Source organism: Elgaria multicarinata, chromosome 5 (assembly GCF_023053635.1).
Source record: "Elgaria multicarinata webbii isolate HBS135686 ecotype San Diego chromosome 5, rElgMul1.1.pri, whole genome shotgun sequence".
Classification (NCBI taxonomy): Eukaryota; Metazoa; Chordata; class Lepidosauria; order Squamata; family Anguidae; genus Elgaria; species Elgaria multicarinata.
Window position 1 is genome coordinate 48,273,950 of NC_086175.1, and position 27,523 is coordinate 48,301,472.

The window sequence follows — 27,523 nt, forward strand, 5'->3', positions numbered from 1 at the left end:
GCATATTATTTTAATGACTAGCATTTGTATTCTTTAATCTTTAAAATAAAAACAGGGGGAAATAACTTGTTGAACAAGACATGGCACAACTGGATGAGACTACTATACATTTCTAAAGTTAGTTTTTTAAAGTTACACATATTTCTAACAGAAATTGATATATACCAATACTCCCCATTATAGAATCATAGAATAGCAGAGTTGGAAGGGACCTAACAAGGCCATCGAGTCCAAACCCCTGCTCAATGCAGGAATCCACCCTAAAGCATCCCTAAAGAATTAAACAGGATATAAATTATTGCTAGTAAATGGTATGTACCTCAAATATTACTTTATACTGAAAGCAATAAGAAAGCAGTAAGTGCCAATAAATATCAAAAACCCAATGTGATTTTTATTTACTGAATACTCACAATGTGGGAAGGAGCCTCTACAGACTGCTTTGTTCAGTACTGTCACAAGGAACATGTGGCAGTTTTTAAAATCCGATTCCATCTTGGTTATGGATTCCATTCTAAGAATAGTATAGGATAATACAGTCAAAAATAAAATTGTACTGAAAACAAAATAAAATCATTTTCTAACGGAAGGATAGGAATAGTTTCTGTATTAGGTCTGGGATAGTAAACATTTAAGTTGTAAATACATCAGTACCTAGCAAACTGAACCTTTTCTTCAAATATGGCCTCATATGATCATTACCATTCAGTTTTGACAATTACTGGGCATGCATTTTATAGTATCCACACATCATAGCAAATTCAGAGACAGTAGATCTGAGTCTCAATCCTATTGTTTTGTTCAATTTACTTTACATTGTTTGACACATATATCCACAATGAAGTGAACATAGTATCACAGTACTGACCACAGTTGCCACACTCAGGTTGGATCTAGATGTGAATGGAAGGACACTTTCAGTCTTGTTGTGGGGAGCGGGGGTGATACAGTTTCTGCTATCTTCCCCCTCCACCAGCAGTGCATCATGTCATTTCCCATACTGCCCTATTTCTTCGATTCTAAGGCACACTTTTTTCTCAATATAAACATCTCTAAAAATGGGGTGCGTCTTAGAATCACGGGTGTGTCTTAGGATTTTCTTTCCTGTTGGTGGTACTGAAATTAGTGTGCGTCTTACAATCGATGGCGTCTTACAATCGAAGAAATACGGTATTCCTAGGAGCTGCAGCACAGGAAGAGGAGGCAGGAAAGCCCTGTACTGCAAGTGGAACACGGCTGGCAGTTCTCTGGATTTAAACCATGGTATTGTACCTTATTCTAAAGGAAGTATATTAACACCCAGAGAAGATTATCCAGCTAACAAGATGTTGGACAGCAAAAAGATATAGGGGTCTTCAAAATCCAACTGTTTTAACCACTTTAAAGATACCCGTGTATTTTCACAAGACCAGATTAAGGGTTGTATCCAATGTTAGTCTAACTTAAGTCCCATTTATTTCAATGTGCCTGCTCTAAGACTAACATTGGATATAATCCGAAATCATTGTCTGATAAACCCATAATTCTTGCAAAACAAAAACATTTCAAAACAAAATTACAGCATGTCCAAGATTTGTCAATAGCAACAGTAAAAATGAATAATGATCCAAACAATATAAATCATATTGGTACTTGCACCAGAAGGAAAAGGGGCACAAAAACATAATTCTTTTTACTGTTGACAAACTACCACTTCTGATTTATTATTTAAATGTACGATTTCCAACCTTATCTTTAAAGGACATGCTGATCATGCAGCCAACATATGCCCAGAGCTGATAAGATCCAGCTTAAGAGAATTTCATTGTTGTTTACATAATTAGTCTTTCACCCGCTCTACTGCATCCTAATCATAATGCTTCATACAAAGCATAAATGTCAGTAAAAAGCCTGATGCTGTAAAATTACAATAAAATTGATTTTACACATGCTTACTTCCAAGCTCCCAAACCAGCTTGCCAACGGTCTGCAAACATCAGTACTAAGTTCAGCACTTTCATTATAGCTTCTTTCACAAAACTAACCTGAAAATGACATTTAAAAAGCAGTAGCTGAGGTCAATTTTATTTTGAAGTTCAAGATAGTGCATTTTCCCCTCATGCATATTACCTTTTCCAGCTACCCTACCACTTTACCCAATTGAAAAACAGTTCCTCCTAATCTCTCAGTAGCTTCCAATGCTTCTACTTAATCAGGGATGTCACACATAAAGCCCAGGAGTATGATCAAGTCCTTTAGGGGTTCCCTATGGTGTTTTCTTCAGATTCCATATAATGGATTCTATTAACAAGCTATTCAGACTAGGAAGTGAATGCTTTTCACTGGACAAATGTGCTAACTCACCAAGAGTTCCTACTGCATGGCACAGTGGTTAATTTCTAAAAAGAGAGATACCATGTCTTACATCTGGCCAAAAAGTGTGTGTATACCATACCACAGAACATCCACCATCCAACAAAGACACATTGAAGCCTACTGATTTCAGTGGCCATTAAGTGTTCCCCTGTGCTAAAAAAACCCCTGTAATCCAATTCATGTGACAATTGCTTAGCTAGACTATTCACCAAAAGCAAAGGAACAATTCCTAATTTCCCCAATTTTAGTGTGTAACTGAGATGACACTGATGTAAAATTGACATTTACAAAGGCAATATTGTGGATGAGGCTCCTAGTCATCTGCTGGATAGGAATTTTGACAGTTTGAGCTCAGTTTCCAAATTCCAAACAGAAACAGATGCAGCACATGGCAAGAAAATGTGGATCTGTGAAGGAACCAGACGGATTTACTCTTGAAACTAGAGTGGGCTGAGGGTTGAACGTGTACACTATTTTCATGAGCCAGGGAATCTCTTTGGCCGCATGAAAGTAGAACATAAGCACTATCACCTTCTCAGCCAAGAATGGGATGTCCTAAGAGAAGAAAATATGCCACTACCTGCTTCTCTTTAGTTTAGCACAAGTCCCACAGTGTAAGCTCAACCCTGAGCCTGTTCAGACAACCCCCTAAGCCATGATTAGACTGCTAACCCTTTTGCAGCAAATGGTTAGTGAGCATGTTTAAACCATGGTTTTGTAGCCACCATGGTTAGGAATGGTTCACACGACATGCTAAGCCAAAATGTTTAGTTCAAAATGCTTAACCACCATGGCTTAGCATGTCATCTGAACAGGATCTCTGTGTCTCCAGCATGAGAGCCCCTCTTTTCAAGCCAGTAAGATGCAGCTGTGTCATGTCTACCTGGACTCTGCACCATGGAACTGACTCTGGGATTGCCCCTGGTAAAGCCAGAAAGTAGGCAGTTCAAGCAGAGTAGTTAGTCTTCCTGGGCTCAGCTGCTAATTAAGCCTCTCAACAATATGTATAACATAGAGGCTGGGAAGTGAAGGAGGGACTATCTTTCTCTTGCTTCAAGCCCCCTTACCCCGTTTCTTTGCAGTCTCCACTTATTATTATTTTAGACAAAAGGCTCAAGTAGTCCTGTTCCACAATTAAGAATATAATTTAAATATCAATGTTCCAAATACTAATTCCACACTAGAGTACATGAATGACTTAATTTGTACCAATTGCAAATTGCAAGACCATTTCATACAGTCACCATCTTTTATTTACTAGAAAAGGATAACATGCTCTATTAAATTTGAACAATTTTATAACTAAATCTTACCACTGTTTTGAAATTGCTATTTTGGGAGCTTTTTGATAATTGCATAAACATTCAAACAGGCATGGAATGAAATTTTCAAGTAGTAAAAGGACAGTAAAACACTGCAGGACATGCTCTAGTCTTCAAATTCCATTTTAAAAAGCATTATACAGACATGGCTTAAGGAACAGTTATTTTAATTTATCCAAACAGTTTAAATCAAAATGCTACACAATCTGTTCTGTAGCATTTATATATAAAGTAAAAATCCCTAAACACATTTTCAAGTGTTACAGGTATTTGCCTTATAAACTACATATTACCATAAAAGTGGTACTTGATATACCTTTTCTCTCAGGAGGCAACGATCATGAATTGTAGAAAGGTATCTATAATGAATTTTAATCAGTTGATCTAAATCTTTTGCTTCTTCTACTTGATGCTGAAATTCCAAACCTGTACTATGAAGTATCTTTAAAAAGGAGACAAAACATACAGCGATCAAACTTTTAAAGCATTTACATTTCCTCTCTTCTCTAAGCTTCCAAGAAAAATCTTTTATACTTCTAATGTTTCTCTAGAGTCCAGTCTTTAAGGTGGCACAAGGCACTGTTGTTTTTGCTGTAACACACAAACAAAGCTACCCCTCTAAAAACAACTAATTATCATCTCCTGATGCTCACCCACAGCCCTCAGTCAAGGAACTGAATGCACAGATTAAATCAAACATGCAGTTCCAGGACTTAATCCACTACTTTTTAAAGTGATAGTATCTCCACTAATAATAACATCTGTCATGCAACAGAGAGCCTCTTAATTCTATCTGCAGACTGGAAATATTTTGGTAGCATGTTCCACACCAAAGAAGCCTCTGGACCTTGTCCTACCAAGTTACCAAAAAAGTATTTAAGAAAGGATCAGATTAATGTTAACACATGGAAAATAAGTAGTGGACATTTCTCATTTCTCAATTCTCAACTCCAATGGTACTGATATCAAAACATCTGGAACAGTTCGAAATGTAGAGTAAAGCTAGCTACAAAATATATTGTTTTGTTCCACAAAGGGCTTCTGTTTGCAGTGCTTGGGATTAGAGTGCTGGCAAGAATTCAATAATGCAGGATTAATTATGTACTCCAAAAACATTTTAACGTAGAACTGTGTTCTTTAAATTTGAATTGCCAATACGTATTGTAAGAGGTATGTCCCACTATTAGTTAAAAGTCAAATGAAGAAGATGCGCTTTTGCCATACAAAGTGATGGTCCAACTTCTCTGCACCTATGTCAGAAGCCATTTTGAATTATTAACAAAAGCAGTTCAATTCTTAATCTTACTGAAATTATTATACATTACACACCCTGGTCATGATGTAATTGTGCAGGCTGTTAACAAAATGCATGAGTTTCATCCTTAAAAGAAACATGCGATGAGTCTGTTGTTTAATGGGCTCCAACTGTGATCCAAACTGAGGAAGTGGTTCTTCCTCGAGTGCAGCTCCTCCTTTACTCGGGTGCTTTTCTGCTGCCGTGACTAGTTCTTGAGATGGAAAGCCAATAGAATAAAATATTAGGGAAAATACCAACATTATGTAAACTATCTTTTTTACACGATTAACAATATTATAACTGAAAAGTTAAGTTCTCCTCAAGTTCATAATTTATTAATAAAAATGTACCAATCTCAAGGATCTGTTCAAACAGCAGACGGCAAAGTTGCCATGATATAAAGATGACAAAAATCAGAACCAAAACTGCACAGGAAATCACTGTAAATAAAGGTGCAATTCTATGCATATTTAGACAGAAAGAAGTCCCCACAATTCTAGCATGCCCCAACCACCATGGCTGCCTCCTGGAGCTTGCTGGGAGTTGTAGGACTTTTATCCATCTAAACATGCATAGGATTATGCCGTAAGATAACTTAAAACCCAGTATTAAGGAGGTGGGGTGTTTAAGGAGGCTACATATTTTACAAAACCAAGAGATGTACAAAAGTTACTGGAACAACATTAGTGTTAAATTCATAAGAACATTTTAAATCATATTTTATAATTTTATGTTGTGAACTACCGAGGAAACGATGTTATTGGGTGGATTTCTATAAAAACAATAAATAAATACAATCATGAGCCAAGATTATGTCTATTCCATATTTGCAGCATTTGACAGAGTACAGAATTTGGCATCCTGAGCATTTCAGCATTCATGAAAATAGGGGGGAAGTTTCTATTCCTTATGGTTATAGAGTACTGTGTTCAGTTCTGAACATTGTTATTTAAGAGTGATGTGGAACAAACCAGAAAATGTCCAGATGAGGGTGACAAAGACAGAGAGGCCTGGAATCCGATGAGGAAAATATTGTTGGGTTGTAAACTCTGGGTTGTTCATGATTAACAAACCATAGTTAAACCATAGCTGCAGAGTTAGCATGTAACAACCACCCATAATTCCAATTGAGCTCTAGGTTGTCGTTACGTTCAAACCAGGTCATTATCTACATATCCAAAATGGCATCATCCATCCATAAAAGGAAGTCTCAGCAATTTTGGGGTAACTCAAGATTACTGTAACGTGCTCTACATGGGGCTGCCTTTGAAGAGTGTTCGGAAACTCCAGCTGGTTCAAAGAGCTGCAGCCAGATTGTTGACCGGGGCTGGTTACAGGGAGCACACAACTCCCCTGTTAAAACAGCTCCACTGGCTTCCAGTCTGTTTCCGGGCACAATTCAAAGTGCTGGTGATGACCTATAAAGCTCTATATGGTTCGGGTCCAGGTTATTTGAAAGAACGTATTCTCCCTTATGAGCCTGCCCGTGCTTTGAGATCTTCTGGAGAAGCCCTTCTTTCAGTCCCACCTTCTTCACAGGCACGCTTGGTGGGAACATGGGAGAGGGCCTTCTCGGTGGCTGCTCCGGTGCTCTGGAACTCTCTTCCCGGGAAAGCTAGGCTGGCTCCCTCCTTGATGGGCTTTCGGAAGCAGGCTAAAACTTTTTTGTTCAAGCAGGCCTTTGGAGAATAATCCAGCTCTCCATCTATGTTAATGTCTTAAAATTTTGTTGTGTATTTTTTTTAATTATTTATGGTTTTGTTTCCCTCCCCCCCCCATGTATATTTTAAACTTTGTAAGGCCGCCTTGCGGCCCAGGCATTGGGCAAAAGGCGGGATACAAATAATAATAATAATAATAATAACAACAACAACAACAACAACAACAACAACTACTCCAAGTTTTGCAGACATATAAGAACCCCATAACAACTCTGAGGACTGAGCATCTTCTGAGGGTACAGAATGCTCAATGATGGGTGGGTGAGGGGAATGGAATGGAGTATCCTGACTGCAGCAGAAGGTGATGAGATGCAGCAGAGGGTGATGAGTGCTTTTTCCTCTTCCCTCCCCATCCCTTTTTCCTAGTAACCTAAAAAAAATATTGTAGAATTGGAAAAAGTGCGGAAAAGGGCAACTAAAATAAATCAAGGGGCTGGAGCAACTCCCCTAGAAGAGAAGATTACAACTGGGATTGTTTAGCTTGGGAAAAAAGCAAGTAAGGGGAGACATGATAGAGATGTACAAAATTATGTATGTTGGATAGGGAGACATTTCTCTCTCTTTCTCTCCCATAATACTAGAAACTATGAAGCTGATTGGTGGGAGATTCAGGACAGATAAAAGGTAGTACTTCTTTCACACAGCACTTAGTCAAACTATGGAATTCACTACCACAGGACGTAGTGATAGCCACCAATTTCGATGGTTTTAAAAGGGGGTTAGCTAAATTCCTGGAGAAGAAGGTTGTAGTCTTGATGCCTGTATGCTACTTTCAATAATCAGAGGCAGTACTGGGGAACATGGGAGGAAGAGTGCTATTGCACTGATGTCCTGCTTGGGGGTCTCCTGTCGATAGCTGGTTGGCCATTGTGTGAACAGATGCTGGACGAGATGGACCCTTGGTCTGATCGAGTAGGGCTCTTATTTTTCTTTTGTGTTGTGTCTTTTTAGATTGTAAGTCTGCAGGCACAGACTGTCTTGCTTTTAATTGATTGAACTTTGAGAAGTATAAAAGGATTCAAATAAATAAATACATAAATAATTTTTTTTTTTAAAAAAAAAGGACATGGCTGGCTAGAATCCTGAGTAAGAGCTCTCCACCTTGCAACATTTTGTTGCACATCCCAATTGTCCTTCCTATAATCAATCTTCATCTGTATATAACTTACACTTTGCCACAATACCTACTTCTTCCAGTATCCCTTCTATCACATGCTCTTACATTTTTCTCCTTTGCCTTTCCTCCCTCCAAGGAGGAAACATAATATGCTCTGAAAACTGAGTGGCTGTGGCCCACCCATCTTTAGTATTCAATTATACTGAATGAAATGTGACTATGAATTACCTTACCATGAAATCTTAGCACATCCAGACTATATTTTGCCCACTTTATTTGTAACAATAGAAGGAACACTTGATTATAAATTTTTTGACACTCCACACTTATAACTATATCCACAGGCCAAGGGACCTAGGAAGTAAAAAAGAAGAAGAAAGATTTCAGCTTTTTTTCCTATTTCATATGTTTTAACATGAATTCATGATTATTTCTATTATTTAAATTAAAGCTGATATTACCTTATAACTCAGAATAAGGCCATCTAAGGTATGGACAGGAAGCTTTTTCTTTGCTAAATCAATATTTTCGCACAATATAGACAACCTACATACAGAAAAATATGTTACAAAAGCTTGGTTTTGAGGGAGATAATTATCAGGTTACTGAAACTTAAATGCAAAAATCTTTGTATTTACTTCTACTGCAAACCTCGAAATAGGATATTTGATACCTATGCTCACAGGAATAGCTAAATTCTAAACCAAGTATAGAAAACCTAAATGCTCTCAAACTGGGTAGCATGTAAGCGTTATATCTTTTGAACAATTTGAGTTTGGCTTTTCCTAGTTACGAAATCTGAATTTGGCTTAATTTCACACCTGAACATTCACTGATCTCCAAAAGATGTGGATCCATGCCGTCTTCCAAGTCCAAGCCTCTCACATCTTTACACTTAGTTTATGTTAATTTAGCAAAAATTAGAATATGCTAATCAGCCATGGCTTCACCAAACTGCACTGCAGTGTATTAAAAATTCAATGTCTCTTGCAATACAGTCCTTTCTCTCAAAGCAGAGAAAGCACACCTCCCCACAAACATTTTCCCCTATACTGGAAATCAGCACTCTACAGACCACAACCTAATTTCAAAAGCCCTTTGCAATTGGCACTTCAGACTTCTCTCAGGAGCAATTTCCTACTCTCCTGGCAGGCCACTGAGTGGGGAGGAAGGTGATGAGTGGGGAGAGAAAAGGGATAGCCCTGCCCCCTTTTGGCTCTGGTCCTGCAAATCTGCATATTTATTACCTTAAACTGTCCTCTGGATAACGCTGTCCAACTGCTTCTTGAAGTTGGACATTAAGGAATGGTTCACTCTGCCATGTGTCTTTCTCTCGTATTTTATCAAAAATTGATGTGTAGAAGTCATACATAGTATCGCCGGCCTCAAGTAAGAAAAAATTTCTCATTGCCTGCAAGTACTCTACCAGCCTAAGCAAGAAACACACATTTCTTCAGACTTCACTTCATCATACATTGTGCTCATATATTTCAGTTATTGAATGAAATCTTCCAAATGCAAGCCATTAACAAAACTGAACTAATCAGTAAACAAAAATACAAATACTATTAAATCAAATGACGCAGGAGACCTAACTTCAGGGTAATATAGCAGTATAATTTCACTTTCATAGAATCACAGAATAGCAGAGTTGGAAGGGGCCTACAAGGCCATCGAGTCCAACCCCTGCTCAATGCAGGAATCCACCCTAAAGCATCCCTGACAGATGCTTGTCCAGCTGCCTCTTGAAGGCCTCTAGTGTGGGAGAGTCCACAACCTCCCTAGGTAACTGATTCCATTGTCGTACTGCTCTAACAGTCAGGAAATTTTTCTTGATGTCCAGCTGGAATCTGGCTTCCTTTAACTTGAGCCCGTTATTCCGTGTCCTGCACTCTGGGAGGATCTAGAAGAGATCCTGGCCCTCCTCTGTGTGACAACCTTTTAAGTATTTGAAGAGTGCTGTCATGTCTCCCCTAAATCTTCTCTTCTCCAAGTTAAACATGCCCAGTTCTTTCAGTCTCTCTTCACAGGGCTTTGTTTCCAGACGCCTGATCATCCTGGTTACCCATCTCTGAACATGCTCCAGCTTGTCTGCGTCCTTCTTGAATTGTGGAGCCCAGAACTGGACGCGATACTCTAGATGAGGCCTAACCAGGGCCGAATAGAGATTTATTATGGTGCTTGCCCAATCTATGTCTATTCTACCTCTACCCTTTGGCTGCAAAACTACATTACCTCTTCACTTCATTTTGCTGCCTTCTGGTACTTCTTCCCCAGACAAACTGGATTAGGTAGGTAGTAACATGAAAGATCTCTGCCTGAGATGCAGGAGAGCTGTGCTGCTGCTCAGAATAGACAATACTGTGTTAGCTAGGCAAATATTCTGAGTGGATATAAGGAAACTTCCAGCTGACCTTACAAATTCCTCCACAAGGAGAAGGGTCTTTTCTGCTGTGGCACTCCAGCTGTGGAATGAGCTCCCCAGAGAGAGTCACCTGGCACCTATGTTATACTCTTTCAGACACCAGGTGAGAAGGCCTTTTTATTTTCCCAGTATTTTAACATTTTGCCATCCTAATCTTTTAACTTACTGTTTTAAATCTGTATTTTAAATTTCTGCACAGCTGCTTGGTTTTATTCTGGTTGTACTTTTATATCATGGTTTTATATTGTGGTTAAATTTTATATTTCTTGTATTTTATGGTTTTAATTTTTGTGAACTGCCCAGAGGGCTTTGGCTATTCGGCGGTATAGCAATGCAAAGAGAGATCAAATTTTGTGCACAACTCAAAATGGATGCATAGATCAAGACACATATTGAAATTTGTAGCACAGTGTATATCAAGTATCAGATGACCGTTATCACATTACACATAAAAAGACAAATGTTTACTTCTCAAATTAAACTAAAAGGCCTCATTTCAGTCTGCCAAACGAGAAGGAGTGGGTGCTCTGCTGTGTAAGGAAGTATCCATCACTATCTACTGAAACCCAAACTAAACCTCTATAGTGCCTGAGCATGCACTAAGTATTGTTAGTCCCAATGTATTTCAACACTTACCTGTAATCTTTTTTCAAAGTTTGCATTAAATTTCCACAGCACTCTAGATACTGCTTGTCTATGTGCGGATAAAGGCAAGATCTCAGTGTCAGTTCAAATGTCTGGCATGTAACTGATTCAGATGATCTATCCACACAAACATCGTCACCTGTAAGTGTCTCATGAAAGTTACCATGTTCCAAATATAATCTATAAAAATAAAAATATTACGTAATTTTTGAGAGCAAAAATCCAAAAACATGTTCAAATCACTTCTGCTTAGGGGTGAGCAAAACTGGGAGCAATGTCATGAAGTGGTTTCCTAAAGCTGAGAAAGAGATTTCCAAAGGTTTCCCAGCTCTGTAATTAGTTTCTGCCTGAAATATTGGGGGAGGGGAGAAAAATATACTTTCTGAAGATTTCCAAGCATCTATCAGCCTTGCAAGCCTCTACAGCAACAAATGCTGACACCTAGAGTCCTATGACATCATCAGTAACAAACAATAAATAAATCAGTACCCACTGGTACATAGAAGTTTCAGTGTGGGATGAAATGTGCTGATTGGGCTTTCCTAGTCAATCTCACAAGTTTCTGGATAAGCATTAAAAACTGTATTTGCCAGACTATCTTCTGGAATTTCCCAATTAAAATAATTATGCTGAAGATCCAGCCAATTTTCATTCAGCATGTTAAAACAACAACAACCCAGTTTCGATGAAATCTGCAACAATGCTGTCATTTTATTTACATGGTTCCAGTGCCTGTAGAGCTGTAATCTAAGAGTTTATTCTAGGGAAAACCTATAATTAAAGCTAGACTTCATGGTGCTACATTACAATAGGGCTTGGCAGCAGATCATTCTTCCTACAATAAGTTGCAACTATTTCCCTCCAAAGATTCTCACAAACTGGAAAACAGACAATCTAAGCAACTTATCCTATACTTGTGAGTAGGGCCATTGCCCTCTGAGAGATACTACCAGAAAATCAAAACGTTGTTTTTGTGTATTTGCTGTTCAGCAGGTCCTGAAGATCTGTGAAATTATTCCACCATTTTAAAACAAGGGTGTGAAACCTCTGGCATTTGGGCTGCATGTGGTCTGCAGGCCCTCTCCAAGAGGCGCCGAGGACTTTCCCTCCTCACCCTACCCCAGTAGCAATTAGGCATGAAATTGCTAACTTCTGCACCGTGATGGGTGGGGGTGGAAAGATAGCTGGAGAAAGAAAGGTTAATTCTCCCCTCACCACTTACTACAACCCCCAATCATTCTCCCTTGCATTGTAATTAGGCTTAAGAAAAGACTTTGGTTTCATGTTTAAATCAGTCAGGATTAAGTTAAATCCCATTCATTTCAATGGGTCTACTTTGACTAAGTCTAGATCCAACCTTTCATCTTCTGCTCCATGTTATTTGAACAAACCCTGTATTTATCACATGTCACTTACAGGCATCTTAGTTTAAACTATTTACTCTGCTTTGTATTTTAAGTTTTACATATTGTATCCTAACAATTGACACAGCAGCCGGCAACCAGTGTAACAAAGATTAATAATGTGTGTCTTCTGAAAACTAGATTGCAGTGAGCTGCCTCTCACCATCTTAGGTTCTAAGTCACACACTTGCCACCTGAACAGCAGGAATTCCGCAGTGTGTGCCTGGCATAATCAGATTTTGTATTTCAACATAGATGAGAGAATCAATTCTTTTGAACTTCTATTACCTTGCAAAATTAATAGCCAGCAAGGGATCATGAACGTCATCCAATTCTAAATGTCTTTCAGCAATAGACTGCATCTTTATTAGGCTCTGCTTGGTAGCCTGCTGTTCTGTAATAACATCCTGAACAGGTTCTTCCCCATGCCGCAGGCGCGACTGCACAGACTCCAGAAATAATGTGTATAAGCTCTTCCTTTCGACATCTGAATTGGATAGTGAAAGAAAGAATATTTACTCTTCAAAGAGAACAGCTACTCACTTAAGCTAGAACAAGCAAGCAACAACACTCATTCACATCAGCAACAGAATTAAAGTAATTGAACAAGCAAGTTATTATGACTTTAAAAGCTGGGATTCTCAAACATTGTTATAAATCTATTTACCACCTTGGTTGTAAGCATCTGTGCTGTTTATTTGCCTCTAATGTTGCTGTAATGCTAATCAAAAAAGGAGGCATTATCATGGTTTAATGCATTACACTGGACCAATAGTTCATATACCATATTTAAGACTCTATTCACTTTATCCACGTTATGTTTAGACATCCAACGATCACAGGTGTATTATTCCTGGTCTCTTAAACATGCTTAAGATGAAGGAAATAGGCTGCAGGAAGTTTGTTTTGCCTACTACATCCCCACACCCTCCCAGCATGAATGCCTATAGCTGTTCCTGACCTCTTAATTGGTATGCTAGTAGCTGCTCCTGACTGTTAAAAGATTGGGACACCTTTTAACAGTCAGGAGCAACAGGGAAGCAATTCACAAAACCAGATTTTCACCTGACATGGCTACTTTCTTACCATCACCACAGACTCACAATTTTACATTCAGCTTGATTACTGGCTTAGTTTTACCAAGCCACAACAGTTTGGATACCCAATGCATATTAGCGCACTTACACAAAATAAAGTTCTATGATTGATCTTTAGTTTAATCACAGATGTTTAAGAGGAGTATAAATTCAGCGGGAAATAAAAGGAGCTATATTTGAAATTTTACCTACCTACCTACCTACATAGGGATCTGCTAAAAATCAAGAATTATAATATTTATACAGCAGAAGAGCATTTTACATAACAGCCATTTTCACCTCTTGATGCAGCCTGCTGTGGAGAGCCATCTGTGCACTGCAGATTCTTCAACAACTGCATGGACTTTCCAGCCATGATTATCTGTTTTAGTACTGGTTTCAAAAAAGAAACCATGGTGTGCTGTCTGCTTGAGGGTGCCTGATCACTGCCAGAACTGGCACTAGCATTGTCACTCATTTTCTCTTCATTCTCTGTCTTCTCTGATACACTATACAAAGTGTAAGTGGCATACCAAAAATCCCTATGGTTAACTGGAACATTTTTGTTTCTGCAAAACAAGCATACAATTGTCAGTTCTTCCTTATAAACTATAAATTATTATTATTATTATTATTTGCATTTTTATACCGCCCAATAGCCGAAGCTCCCTAGGCGGTTCACAAAAACTAAAACAATTCAAAGTGTAAAACAAACAGTATAAAAACATGATATAAAATCCACATTAAAACAAATTAAAACATACCATACATGATTAAAACATCCTGAAAACATTCTAAAATTTCACTGGATAGGCCTGCCGGAATAGATCAGTCTTTATTGCTTTTTTAAATTCTAAAAGACTGTCAAGTTGATGAATCTCCTCTGGCAGGCCATTCCACAGTCTGGGAGCAACAGAAGAGAAGGTCCTCTGGATAACAGTTGTTAATCTAGTTTTTGCTAGCTGAAGTGGATTCTTCCCAGAGAACCTGAGTGTGCGGGGTGGATTGTATGGGAGAAAGCGATCCCGCAGGTAGCCTGGACCTAAACCATGTAGGGCTTTAAAGGTAATAACCAACACTTTGTACTTCACCCAGAAGCTAATCGGCAGCCAGTGAAGAGATTTTAAAACTGCTGTAATGTGGTCACCCCCAGGTGTACCAGTGACCAGCCTGGCTGCGATATTTTGGACTAATTGAAGTTTCCAAACTAGGCACAGAGGTAGCCCCATGTAGAGCGCATTACAGAAGTCGAGCCTCGAAGTTAACAGTGCGTGCACTACCGTCTTTAGTTCTTCCAACTCTAGGAAGGGGCGCATATAAATGCTGCCATATTAATAATTTCTTGATATGGTGACAATTACTGAAAATAATCTAAAGTAGGCTATCAAATTGAGAGGAATACTTGCTTGCTTATTTATTTATTTATTTATTTATTACATTTTTATACCGCCCAATGGCCAAAGCTCTCTGGGCGGTTCACAAAAATTAAAACCATAATAAAACAACCAACAGGTTAAAAGCACAAATACAAAATACAGTATAAAACGCTTGCTAAACCATGGACAGTGGCCCAGCTTGCATGATCATGAAGAAACCCAAAACCCTACAACAGCCTATGACTTATGGATTGCTTCTTACCCATAGCAACAAGCCACCCTGGCCAGGTCTGCATGACACAGTAAGCCGCGCTGCCAACAGTAATTATGCTAATCCCAGCAATGTGCGCAGAGAGGGAAATAAGCCACCATAATTTATTTCCCCTGTTGTGATTGAGCAAACCTGATCTATCTGATGCTTCTGGAGGCGCTGTTATGTTTAGGGTGCAAGGTAGACAAAAAGATATGAATAAAGTTGCTATATCCAAACAAAATCTCAGGAAGGCTCTACAAACATTCTGCCTGAGAAAATATTGAGTTTAGAATTAAGATTTACAAATCAGCCAAAATAGGTGAGTCAACTACTCTGCAACACATTTAAGGAGTATTTTTTTATTCAAATTTGATCCCAGATGTAGTTTGCTAGCAATTTTATTACATTACAATTGCCCAAATTTACTCAATTGTGAGCAGCAACTTATTGCTTGATCCCAGTCTCAGCCTTGCTGAGACAGCTGCTTCTTTTAAATCAGCCTGAAACCACACACATGTGAGGTTTCCTACAGTGGATAAACACAAAACTCTGTGACTGTACAGCATGCCAGTAGCTACCAAAGAAGTATCCTTAGGCAGTGTTCTCTTCTCTAAAGAATACCAATGTATCCAAGAGAGAGATGTTCATTATCCCTACCTTTGAATTATAAATTCCTTAGCAGGATCAAATAAATTACCATGGACAATCCACTCATCCACTGTCTGTAAGTATGGCCTTACTGTTTCAACCCAGAGAGAAAACAAAAGAGAGACCTGAAATTAAATTTTAAAGAGGGTTAGTGTGGGAGTAGGTGTGTTATAATTATTACATAAATTCATTAAAAATAGCATACGTGTCTGCTGCAATGTGTTTAAAAAGTACAGCCAGGATGCAGAGATGCCCCTGCATGCATACAAATGTACTAGACTATTTTTCCTTACAGCAGCAGCCTCTCAAGTCTCCTGGGGTCCTTGCTCAAGAGGACTTCCGGGGTAATACAGGAAACCACTAACAGAATGGAGGAACAGAATAGCTGCCATGTACAATATTATTCATGATGTTTTGCATCTCAACCACATTTAGAAAAAATCTACCAAACAATGTCTTCCATCAAGCTGCAGATAGTTGCATATCATACCAGAATTTTTTCATCGTTTTTAATGGCTGGCTAATGCTTAAAGTTGTAGGACTTATCCTGTTTAAACATGCACAGGATTCGTCCTTTAAGTGCATAGCTGTCTGTAATGTATTTCCAGTCTTAAGTATCTCAATCAGCTGTACAAAGATTTATAGATTTGTAGTGTTGATAGTTGGAGAATATGGAGACAATGAAATACCTAAAGGCAAAACCAAGGATTTTTATATCTCATCCTCAATTGACAGAAGAAATTGTTTATTTTTCATATAAGAATCGTAATTAAATAAGATCTACTTCATACCGTCTGTTCAGAGGCTTCTCCAACGTTGTCATAGTCAAGAATAGCTTTGTACAATGTATTAAGCAAATGAGATGCTCTTACAACATTGCGAGTGTCAGGTGGTACTTCTGCAACTCCAGTGCTAAAAACTTTATGAAGTACCTTTAGCTGTGCTAGTCGATGTGACAACTTATCCATGACTATGGAAAGAGTGATTGTAGTATCTGCAAAACACAAATGCAGATTCATGTTTTATAATATATTGGTATGTATTTATAATTTATTGGTATGAGCCAATAATTTAGTATCTTAATACGTTGTACGTCGACAACAGATTAGGATTTACATAAATGTTTCATTATAATGCAAAGTATTTTACCTTTGTTGATTATGCACCTTTCAATTTCAGTAAGTTCCTCTTTGAAACTTATGAAATATTTATAGAGGGCTCGCATGAAAGCTTGATATGTTCTAAATGGGGCTTCTGCAGATTTCTTGGGAGTGGACATGGTTCCATGTATTCCACTTTCTGAGCTGTGACCCATGACTTCATCAATAAATTTTTGCAACCTAAATACAACTTGCCCATATGCTGCTATACGCTCCAGCATTGATCGTAATGAGTTCTACCAACAACAACAAAAAAGGTAAGATTTGTCAATATTGTCTCATATAAGAAGTTAAGCCATTTATCACATCTAAAGCTACATACTGTTTTCATTGCATCTTTTAGGAAGCAAGCAAGTTTCTTCTTATGAACATCCCAATATACAATCAGTTAGCATCTTTTACATACAAGCTGGTTTCCATGTACCAAAAACAGGTTCTCTTTGCACCGGATTACTGATCAGAGCAAGGTAGATCACTTAACTTACATGGGTCAAATGGGTTACCATGATGTCATTTCTGACAGTAATCTTTCCCTCATTCAGTTGAAATATAAAGAGATTTTTCACACCTGAAAGAAGCCTATCAAAGTAAAAATACAAACAAACAGACTTAGCAAGTATAAAAAACAGACTTGCACAACCTTACTTTTTAAATTCAAGCAATAACACAAAAAACAAAGGATGTATTCTAGAGGACCCCAAATGAACATTAGGCCTGTGCAAGGCCCACAGATTTCAACAGATACCTTTGGCTTACACCTATGTATTAGTGAACTGGTAATAATAAGTAATGTTACAGTTGTCCACAATTAGTTTTGAGGAATTGTGGTAATTTTCCTCTATCAGCATTTCATCAACTCGGCTCAACTTTATAGGTGCACCATAAATAAGTGATTTGTAGACTGCATTAAGAAGCTGCATGTTTATAAAAGTTGCGACATAAACCATGTTATAAAACACATTATTCCAAAATCATTTATTTTGGACAATGCAATTTTCATTATACCTCCCACACTGAAGTTAATGACATTTGTACAAGAAAGGCAGTAAAGCTCCGTCAGAAGCAGTCCTGCAGCTATTAATCTGACACCCACACACAAATTCTAAGTGTTATTTCAGGAGCAATGCAAAGCACTAAATTCCTTTTCAAAATACTGTATTAGAAATCTAACAAATGTCAATAACAGAGGTGTTATAATGGCTGATATTGCAATAAGGAACAGCATAACCACATCTCTGATTTTGAATGTTATTCATAAAGACTTACACATTGTTAAGAACATTCAACAAAATATTAAACATATCTTAAATGGCAACTTCTTTGGGCTTGTTACTTACCAAATTGTTTCACGAATGACCTGAGTTTCAGAGACAATAATTCTTTCTTCTGGCATGTATAAGGGATCACTACTATATAAATGCTGCTCCCTAAAGGGAAAGATCATAAACGTTTTTAACAACTGAGATTACTGATGAAAAACACCAAACTTTATTCCTTGCATTCACTTCTAGTGCAACTCCAATAGATTTATGGAACTACATAATCAAAGGAATAATTAGTCCTAACCACATGAGATATGAATGACTCTGCATTCCTAGCCTGAAAAAACTCTTTGAATATTTATTGCAGAGATTTATCACTTCATCTCAAAAATGCATGCTCTACCAAAATTACAATTTCCATAGGTCATCTTTAAACACTTTTACGACAAACAATAGCACAATTCAAGATGATTTGAAACCTTTCACAATAGTTCCAGAAATCAAAGCACCCTTGATATGGATTTTTAATAGAGTTTTATCATAAAACATATTCTCTCCACAAAATAAGGAGACAGAGGAGCATAACGAAAAGAACAAACTCAATGTAGCATTTTATGGCATGCAATGACATCTGGAAAAGATTATATCTTTCCAAAGCAATATTGTAGCTACTTACCATATAGCAGCTAAATTGGAATGAAAATGCAAACTATGGGGAAAACGAAAAGCTCTGCCAGTCCAGTATCGAGCAACAACATGTTGTTCCAGCCAGGTGCGTGCATCAGGCTCACCTGCAGGTAAGTTATTTCATGAAAAATTTCAGAAAAGGGAAAACGTCCCATATATGGTCACACAAATAAATCTAAACAATTTTAGAATGCAAGCTAGTACCACTATCAATTCTATTCTAACTTGGAAACTTGAATTTTATGGCTTACACTAAACACGAATATACATATAAGTGCCCAACTTTAAAAAATAACAAAAAACTTATCCAAAATCTCAAATGCTCCAAGGCATACTGAAATAGGTATAAGTTTGAAAATCCACAAGCCAGGAACAGAAAGATTTAGAACCATGGTCCATATGGTTATTGCTTCACCATGAAGCTGGAGACAAGAAATGCTCTCTCTTCTATTCTGAGGAAGAGTCACAAGAATTCTCCTGCTATGAAACCATTTTAGCACAAGACGTGATAAGGGCAGTGGGAGGAAATGTCCAACAGGAGACTGGACTGTTATTATTATTATTATTATTTATTTATTTATTTATTTATTTATTTATATAGCACCATCAATGTACATGGTGCTGTACAGAGTAAAACAGTAAATGGCAAGACCCTGCCGCATAGGCTTACATTCTAATAAAATCATAATAAAACAATAAGGAGGGGAAGAGAATGCAAACAGGCACAGGGTAGGGTAAACAGGCACTGGGTAGGGTAAAACTAACAGTATAAAGTCATCACATGGAGTTTTTGAGTAAAGCAACTCTCTCAAAAGAGAGTTGCCATGTCATAACTGAGCACTATTTCAACTATGCCTCTACCCAGAGAGGCCATCAAAGACAGGATACAGTAACACTGGCATCCTCAACAGCAGGAGGGAAATGTATATGCATTACCCTATTATTATTATTATTATTATTATTATTATTATTATTATTTGCATTTGTATACCGCCCCATAGCCGAAGCTCTCTGGGCGGTTCACATCTTGTCATCATGCTTTCTGGAAATCATCAGGGAGTCACTATAACCATTCCTCTAATATTTTTCTGCAAGACCTTATTACACCTGCCTTGAAATATCAGCACTGGTTGCAAATTGATTTCAGGCTCAATTCAAGATGTTGGCTTTAACTTTAAATCCCTAAATAGCTTGGGACCTGGTTATTTAACAGATTGCTTAGACTCATTATGAATCTGTCCAGTTATTAAGATCTGCAGGGAGGTCCTCAAGAGCACCATTATCTGGAGAGGTCATTTGTGATAAACCAAATCTTCAGTAGCAGAAGGGCAGTTGAATAACCCAAGCAGCTTATGAATCACTTCTCTAAGGGTGCAATCCTTTTTATGTTTGGACAGAAAGAAGTTCTTCAACTTCCAGCCTTCCCTTTTCCTACCATGCCTAAACATGCATAGGATTGCATCCTAAGTAAACAAAAGGCCATGCAATTGGTTTACATTTGCCAGCAGGAGTTTCAAAATGGCAATATATACTTCCATAAAATGTAAAGCGTCTGCAATAAACCAAATAACAGTAACTAACATGCTCCAATCTGAAAGATCCTACCAAAATGAAGCAAGTTTCAAAAAACAAACCTTTCCAGTTGACATGAGAAGCTGACTTCTTGTTTTGATCCTGATCTTCTTGTGGTGTCCTATCCACTTGAATGCCAGAGTCCTCCCTACTCAAAGGTTCAGTATCCTCTTCATCATCACTTACATCAGACCACTCCTGTTAAACATCAACATATAAGGTATATTTTAATCCAAGACAGATTGGAAACCTACAATGCATTCTGCCAGATTAAAAGGGTTATTATAACACACCTAGACAATAAGTAATACTTGCTTTTTAAATAAAGTATATTATAAGATGACCTAGCATCAAAATCAGATCACAAGTCAGCATATTAACAATGGCTTCTTTCACAAGTTCTATTAGCAAACACCATAAGGACATAACTACTGTTCTAATTTAGACCACAAGTTCCATCAAGGCCAGGATATTTCCTCCTATACTGGTCAGCCAGATGCCACAGGAAAGCTTACCAGTAGAGCATGGTGTTAATTTGCCCTATCTTGCAAATAAGAGTCAGAACATGCAGGTTCTATTCTTGGCTATTATGGCACAGATAGATCTTTTCCCCCATAAGGGAATAATTACACTTGTACATTTACAACCGTTACAGTTATCCAGAAAGGGCAAAGCCATTTCTAAATTGGCAATAGGTTTTTACTACCAAAAGTGGATCACTGTCAGTTTAAAAAGTACAGAGATTAGCAGAAGATTAAAGAGCACAGAAACAGTTTGTAAGTGTTTGCCAATTTATCTTGTGATTTTATAAAGCACTGTTCTGCATTACTTACTGGTGTTTCTACATCAGGACCAAAGTCAAATTCTTCACCTTCCTTTAAGTATTTTCCCCAATCAAATTCTTCTTTTTCTAGAAAAAATACACACATCAAAAGCTATAATGACTTACTTTCAACTGCCTCTTCAAGTATTCCCAATCACATTCCTTTTAAGCATAGGAGGATTATGTACATAGGCTGAACTACTGCAACACTGAGGGACTGTGAAAAACTAAACACTAGTAAAGTCTCAACGTACACAGGCAACCTAATAATAATAAATCACTAAATAACAGAGAATTTGATATGTGTTTAACAAAGATGTTATAGAAGATCCCAAAAGTAGCAGAACATCAGGTTTTCCACTTGGTTTCCAGGATACTATCAATATGTGTTACATACTAAAACCTACCCACTTCTTTTTCTCTTGGCTTTTCTGCATAACTGGTGTTGGAAGGAGAATCAGACAAGCATAGGAGAAAAGAGAGTATGGCATAATGGGTATCTGTCTAAAACACAAAAGACAAAGAAGTAAATCAGCAAAGGGAATACATTTGTTAATTAAGGATATGAACAGACTAGAATTCTAGTATATTATATTTAAAAGTGCAAGATGGAAGCTTCAGTTTATCACATATCTTAATAGGAACAAGAACTTAATCAGCGAAGCTCGCCTGGCACCAACATTGTTATCTTTTCAGCGCCAGGTTAAGACTTTTCTCTTCTCCCAGGCAGTTAACAACATATGCTGAGTTTTTTAACTGACCTCAGAATAGCTGTTTTAAATGGATATTGCTGTTTCTATGCTTTTAAATTTTTGTATATTTGTTTTTAATGTTCATTGTTTTTAACTTTTGTAAACCGCCCAGAGAGCTTCAACTATGGGGCAGTATATAAATGTAATAAATAAATAAATATAAATAAAACACATAAGAAATAAAACACCAATGCATGTAACAGTGTATTTCGATTACCTGAAGTTTCCATTTCATAATAAGAGCTTTTAATCTCCGTAAGTTGATTAGAGTCAGATAAACTTTAATGAAATCAGCCTTAAAAATGTAATGGTAAACGTCAACTGTTCAATTAATTCACGTCTCAACAATGACCAGAACACTCACATTTCTTTAAAAGCATAAAATGCTTTTAGTGAAGATAAACAGCTTTGGCAAGAAAGCAAAAACTGGAATCTGGATTCAGATGATCACGGGGGTACAAGAAGCCATAGTTAACTTCTCCCCCCCGTTCCCATCATTTACATCATTACCTGTACTGCAACACAGGTTGGCGTGTCAGCCAAACACAAGTCATCAGAACATGCATGTCAGCCGAACATATGGGACTAGCTTTGTACCCACTCTATAATCCATGACATGCAGTAGGAGTTGTAGGGTGGGTATGAAGCCACCCCAGTTGTGCTGCATGCCGGGTTTGTACAACATGCTACCCGCAGTGCAGTGTGGGTAATTATGTAAACAATGAGCATGCATGCAGCACTCACAGAAGCAGGGCGAGAAGCCATGATGGCTTCTTTTACCCCTGTGATGTTCCAAACACCACCCAGAGACTTGCTTTTTGTTACGTGAGCACAAACTTAGACATATGTAGAAAATGACCTGCAGAATTTAAGTCTCTTAGCTCCATTGAACTCAGTGAGACAAACCTCTAAGGAGGAATGTATAGGATTGCACTGTGACAGGATTTCCCAATTAATTGAAATATTGCGGTTTCTTCAAATTTTAAGAACGTCCTGCTCTATTGCTGGAGTTCTTAAGTATCAAGTGGTTCTCCTCTACAGAAAGGAGTACTCTGATGACTGTCCCAAACCTCACTACACTCCCACTTATAAATCAAACCCGCAATCCCTGAAACTCCTTCAGTGCAAAACTGGTAGCTTTGTGCTTCTCAAATGGTACTGGGTGGCAATAGAGCAATCTGCATCTTTTGCAGAGGATTTCTCCTTTGGAAATTTCAAAGCACAAAATGGCATGGCTCTTTTCCTTTTCATTATTAACTACTCTAGAGAAGACTCAATGCAACAACCTTTGCAAACTCTGGTGCTAGGATATCAAAAATCTTTATTGCCTCCTATTTGCATTATTTAGTATCTAATGGAAATAATATGCAGACACCTAGTAAAGCACACACACAATACTACATAACTACAGTATTAAAGAATGCAGAAAAGGTTTTAAAGAACTGGTCAGGGTGCAAATTGCTTTCTGTTACAAAGTGAACAGCATCAGAACAAATGTAACAAACAATCAAACTGAAAGCTATGTTCTAAAAACTGCACCAAGCTGTATATTGTTTTTATGTCACTTTTTATCTATCCCTTTGCATGTTTTGGTGTTGATTTTGCTGGTCTGTGACTGTAATAAATAACAATGTAAATGCATACCTTTGCTCCTTCAGTGGTTGGAAGAGGCAAATTCAGAAACTCTTCTGTTAGTCTCTTCCAGCTTGCAGCTTTAACAAGGTCTGAGTGAACTACCAGCTTTTCATAAAGTCTATGTCAAAAGATTGAGCGCTCATCAATGAATCTCCAAAATAAAAGCACAAGTCCAAGTCCAATGTCATAAAAGTAGTAAGGTCTTACCCTTGTATTATTTTCTCCACTTTGTGACTACTGACATCAAGAAATCGATGAAATCTAGAAGAAAAAATATAGAACACGTTTTGTATCACATATACCAAAAAGTGTTGAGGAACATATGAGTCAAGCAGTTTACTTTTTCAGCAGTTTGTGTATGGTATACAAGTGGGACCTGCAACAAAATGTTCACTGATTCAATCAACTAGACATGGCCTCATTCGGGATACTCCATTCCCCCTCCCCCCATGACCAGCAGTCAGTCAGCCACTTGACATGTTCAGTCATTAGGTTGTTTGGATTGTTCCCCACTTTAGGGGGTTTTCCTAAAGTTTTTTTGTCCTTTTGTAAATCTCAGGCTCCCTCCAAGTCTGCTGATGCCTTCCTCTTGCATGGGGATGCTGTAGTTTTGGCTAGTAAACAATCACACTCACCTGAACGTCAGAAATAGAGAGGATGATTTAGCATTTAGCTATTGGTGCGTTTCTACCTCTCAAGCATGAATTTGTAATGAAATGAGCATTGTAAGAACTATAGCTGCTGCTGCTGCTCTAAATGTTTCAATCACAGTTATACCATGATTGTGCTGAAGTAGCAAGCAGCCTTTAGCTACAGACAAGAACAGACCTGAAGTCAACATAACATTTTCACTTATGACATTAAAATGTAAAATTATCCATACAACAGTTGTCAGAATTAGTTACAGACAGATTCTTGAAGACTAGACCCGTGTTAAGGCCTGATTATACATTCACCCCTAGAAAGTTACATGGACAGCCAATTCTGACAATTCCTCTATATGTAGGCAGTGACAAATCATTTCAAAACTTGTCCAACATGCATCAAATCCTAAATCAAAAGAGGTATTGTGTGTACAGAAATATCAATGGAGAAAAACAAATTAGGCAACAAGAAACTTAGTACTTTATAGTTGAACTGTCAGATTATGAAAACTTCTGTGGGAAATAATTGGTCCCAAGTATCACCTTACTTATTTGTCACTCTTATTTGTCACCAAGAAGGAAGGGGAAGAAAAACCTATAAACAGGACAGGTACACTTGAATTACTAAGAAGGTAGATGTAAGGATCTGGGTGGAACAAATCCAAACAGCAAGTGAACATTTACTCAGTTAAACGCAGCAACATTCAAACTTAGGGTAATAAGTTCACTTTTGTAGTAAGTACAAAGAAAATTTCCTGTTCAAACATGTTTATTAGCCAACCTGCCTCCATGTGTTAAAGAGCACTTTTAAATGTGAATCAAACAGACCATTTATCCTGGGCATACAGCTAACTGCCAGGCTGGTCCACATTATGCTCATGGGAAGAAAAAAAAAGATTATTTACTACATATACCACCCCATAGCCAAAGCTCTCTGGGCAGTTTACGAAGATTAAAAACACTGAACATTTAAAAACTAACATACAAAATTTAAAACCATAAAAATGACTGTGTAGATTTCACACCTCCTGCCTTGCCCAAAAAATGTTTTTAAATAATTTAATATAAATTATCAATACAAATTTGTTTAAAACAGTTTTATTCCTTACTTGCATTTTCATTTCCCGTTCCTTCAACATTGTGTTTACAATTCCAATTTTTGTAAAGTTGCTCCCAATATGAATTGGTGTATGACTGTGGTTGATTGAATGTTACACAATGAACCACAATCATACACCAATTCGTATTTCTATACCCACAACAAAAGATTAAATTAAATGAGCTTGAAAGGCAAGACCAGGTAGACGGACATTTAAATAGGAAAAGATAAGAGAGAGGAAGAGTTAGGAAATGGAGCAGATGATCCTCAACAATACCTTCTTTTATACATCCACAAGTTTTTCAATATTGTCTTATTTATTTATTTATTTATTTTATTACATTTATATACTGCCCCATAGCCGAAGCTCTCTGGGCAGTTTACAAGAGTTAAAAACAGTGAACATCTCTTTCAACCCTGACACTTTTGCTCTGCTATGCCACACACTGCTTATACCAGTATAAACCTGAAACTTTCCCTTCCAGTACAATGAGCAAAGGAGGTTAATAATAATAATAATAATAATAATAATAATAATAATATATTTATTTATTTCTTACCCGCCCCTCCCTTTGGATCAAGGCGGGGAACAACATTAGTACAGAATCAATACATCTTAAAAATTCTTGATTTTACATTGATCTGGATAGGCCTGCCGAAAAAGGCTAGTCTTTAAAGCTGCCTTAAAATCACACAGAGAGTTAATGTTACGAATCTCCTCCGGTAGGCCATTCCACAATCTGGGCGCGACATAAGAAAAGGTCCCCTGGGAAACTGATGTCAGCCTAGTTTTAGCTGACTGAAGTAAGCTCACCCCAGAGGACCTGAGTGTGCGGGACGGACTGTATGGGAGAAGGCGATCCCACAGGTAACCTGGACCCAAACCATTTAGGGCTTTAAAGGTAATGACCAACACTTTGTACTTTGCCCAGAAACTAATCAGCAGCCAGTGGAGTGATTTTAATGTTGGGGTAATATGCTCACCCCTAGATGGTGACCAACCTGGCTGTCATATTTTGAACTAGTTGAAGTTTCCGAACTAGGTACAATGGTAGCCCTATGTAGAGCGCTTTGCAGAAGTCACGCCTTGAGGTTACCAGCATGTGCACTACTGTCTTTCGGTCTTCTGACTCTAGCAGCTGGCGTATCAGCCGAAGCTGATAGTAGGCACTCCTGGCCTTCGCATCTTATCTGGGCTGTCATTTGGAGCGACAGATCCAGGAGCACCCCCAAACTGCAAACACAGTCTTTCAGGGGGAGTGTAGCCCCATCCAGAACTACACTTTATGCTTTAATTTGACAATGTTTATTAGCACCTCTTGTTACTCTCCCCTAAACATTCAGCTAGACTATGAGACCTACTTCTCCATGGGTACATCCTATGACACATCTGTAGTTGTTCAAAGGCCCACAACTATATGGGTCAAGACAATCACATGGATCCAGAACATAAAGTCACTGCCTGGCCAGGACTGGGGAGATGTCAATAATTTTGCAAAATCTCGCAGCCGCCCTCCACTGCCACAGAGGGTAGCATCCAAAGTTAACTCTACTTAGAGTAGACCGACTGAAATGAATGGGACTGAAACTAGTCATGACTAACTTAAGTCTCATTCATCCATTTTAATGGGTCTACTCTACGTTGTACTAACACTGGATACCAACCTGGGAACTCGCCTCACGCCTCTTCTCTTCTCCCCAGACCCCCCATCCTCGCACCCACCCAGCATCACCGGTCCGGCCCGACACAACCCCCCCTCCCCTCCTCTCCCCCCCCTCCCCCAGGAGCGGCTAACGGACCTGAAGTTGGACCAGGCGAAGTTCAGCGCCGCCTGGAAGTGGCCGGCCTCGTCCCTCCTCTGCTCGTTCAGGCCCGTTACTCGCCGAATCAGCTCCCGCACGGACACGTCTTGCTCCTGCTCGAAACGACTCCAGTGCGCCGTCGGCGGCGTCGCTGCGGCTGCTGCCGCCGCCATCGCCGCCTAAAGAGAGGAGACCGAGTAGAAAGAGCTGAGGGAGCTTTCCTCTACCAGAACCTTTCGGCGCCTCAGTTTGTTTCGGTCGCCATCATCCATCACATCTCGCAAGATTTTAGAATATCGCGAGAGTTTATTTCTCGAGTCTCCGAGAGAAGGGGGTGGGGAGGAGGGAGAGATCTTGGAAGTGATCCTACGCATGTGCCAGATGCCAAGCCTTAATTTAAAAGAAGCTTGGAGTAATTTAAAAAAAAAACGGTTTTCTGAGCCGCGTA

The 27,523-nt window shown here is 38.4% G+C and overlaps 1 protein-coding gene across 2 annotated transcripts in view; it reads right to left on the minus strand.

Moving 5' to 3' along the window:
- TUBGCP5 (tubulin gamma complex component 5) overlaps positions 1–27,319 on the minus strand; it is a 28,369-nt gene extending 1,050 nt beyond the window's left edge. Inside the window, exons 1-22 of one of the 2 annotated variants that reach the window (XM_063126312.1) lie at positions 27,073–27,316; positions 23,737–23,790; positions 23,539–23,647; positions 21,550–21,646; positions 21,153–21,229; positions 20,382–20,517; positions 18,737–18,851; positions 18,136–18,225; positions 17,284–17,377; positions 16,788–17,034; positions 16,430–16,632; positions 15,648–15,763; positions 13,662–13,930; positions 12,574–12,772; positions 10,874–11,062; positions 9,060–9,242; positions 8,274–8,358; positions 8,046–8,166; positions 5,007–5,185; positions 3,994–4,119; positions 1,936–2,024; positions 414–514 (exon numbers count right to left, since the gene is read on the minus strand). In XM_063126312.1, coding sequence (XP_062982382.1) covers positions 414–514; positions 1,936–2,024; positions 3,994–4,119; positions 5,007–5,185; positions 8,046–8,166; positions 8,274–8,358; positions 9,060–9,242; positions 10,874–11,062; positions 12,574–12,772; positions 13,662–13,930; positions 15,648–15,763; positions 16,430–16,632; positions 16,788–17,034; positions 17,284–17,377; positions 18,136–18,225; positions 18,737–18,851; positions 20,382–20,517; positions 21,153–21,229; positions 21,550–21,646; positions 23,539–23,647; positions 23,737–23,790; positions 27,073–27,248 — 3,055 coding nt within the window. In that variant the 5' untranslated portion in view covers positions 27,249–27,316. Of the gene's footprint in view, positions 1–413; positions 515–1,935; positions 2,025–3,993; positions 4,120–5,006; positions 5,186–8,045; positions 8,167–8,273; positions 8,359–9,059; positions 9,243–10,873; positions 11,063–12,573; positions 12,773–13,661; positions 13,931–15,647; positions 15,764–16,429; positions 16,633–16,787; positions 17,035–17,283; positions 17,378–18,135; positions 18,226–18,736; positions 18,852–20,381; positions 20,518–21,152; positions 21,230–21,549; positions 21,647–23,538; positions 23,648–23,736; positions 23,791–27,072 lie in introns of both variants that reach the window. The other variant, XR_010025459.1, reaches the window with a different exon arrangement.
- Between the last annotated feature and the right edge of the window lie 204 nt (positions 27,320–27,523).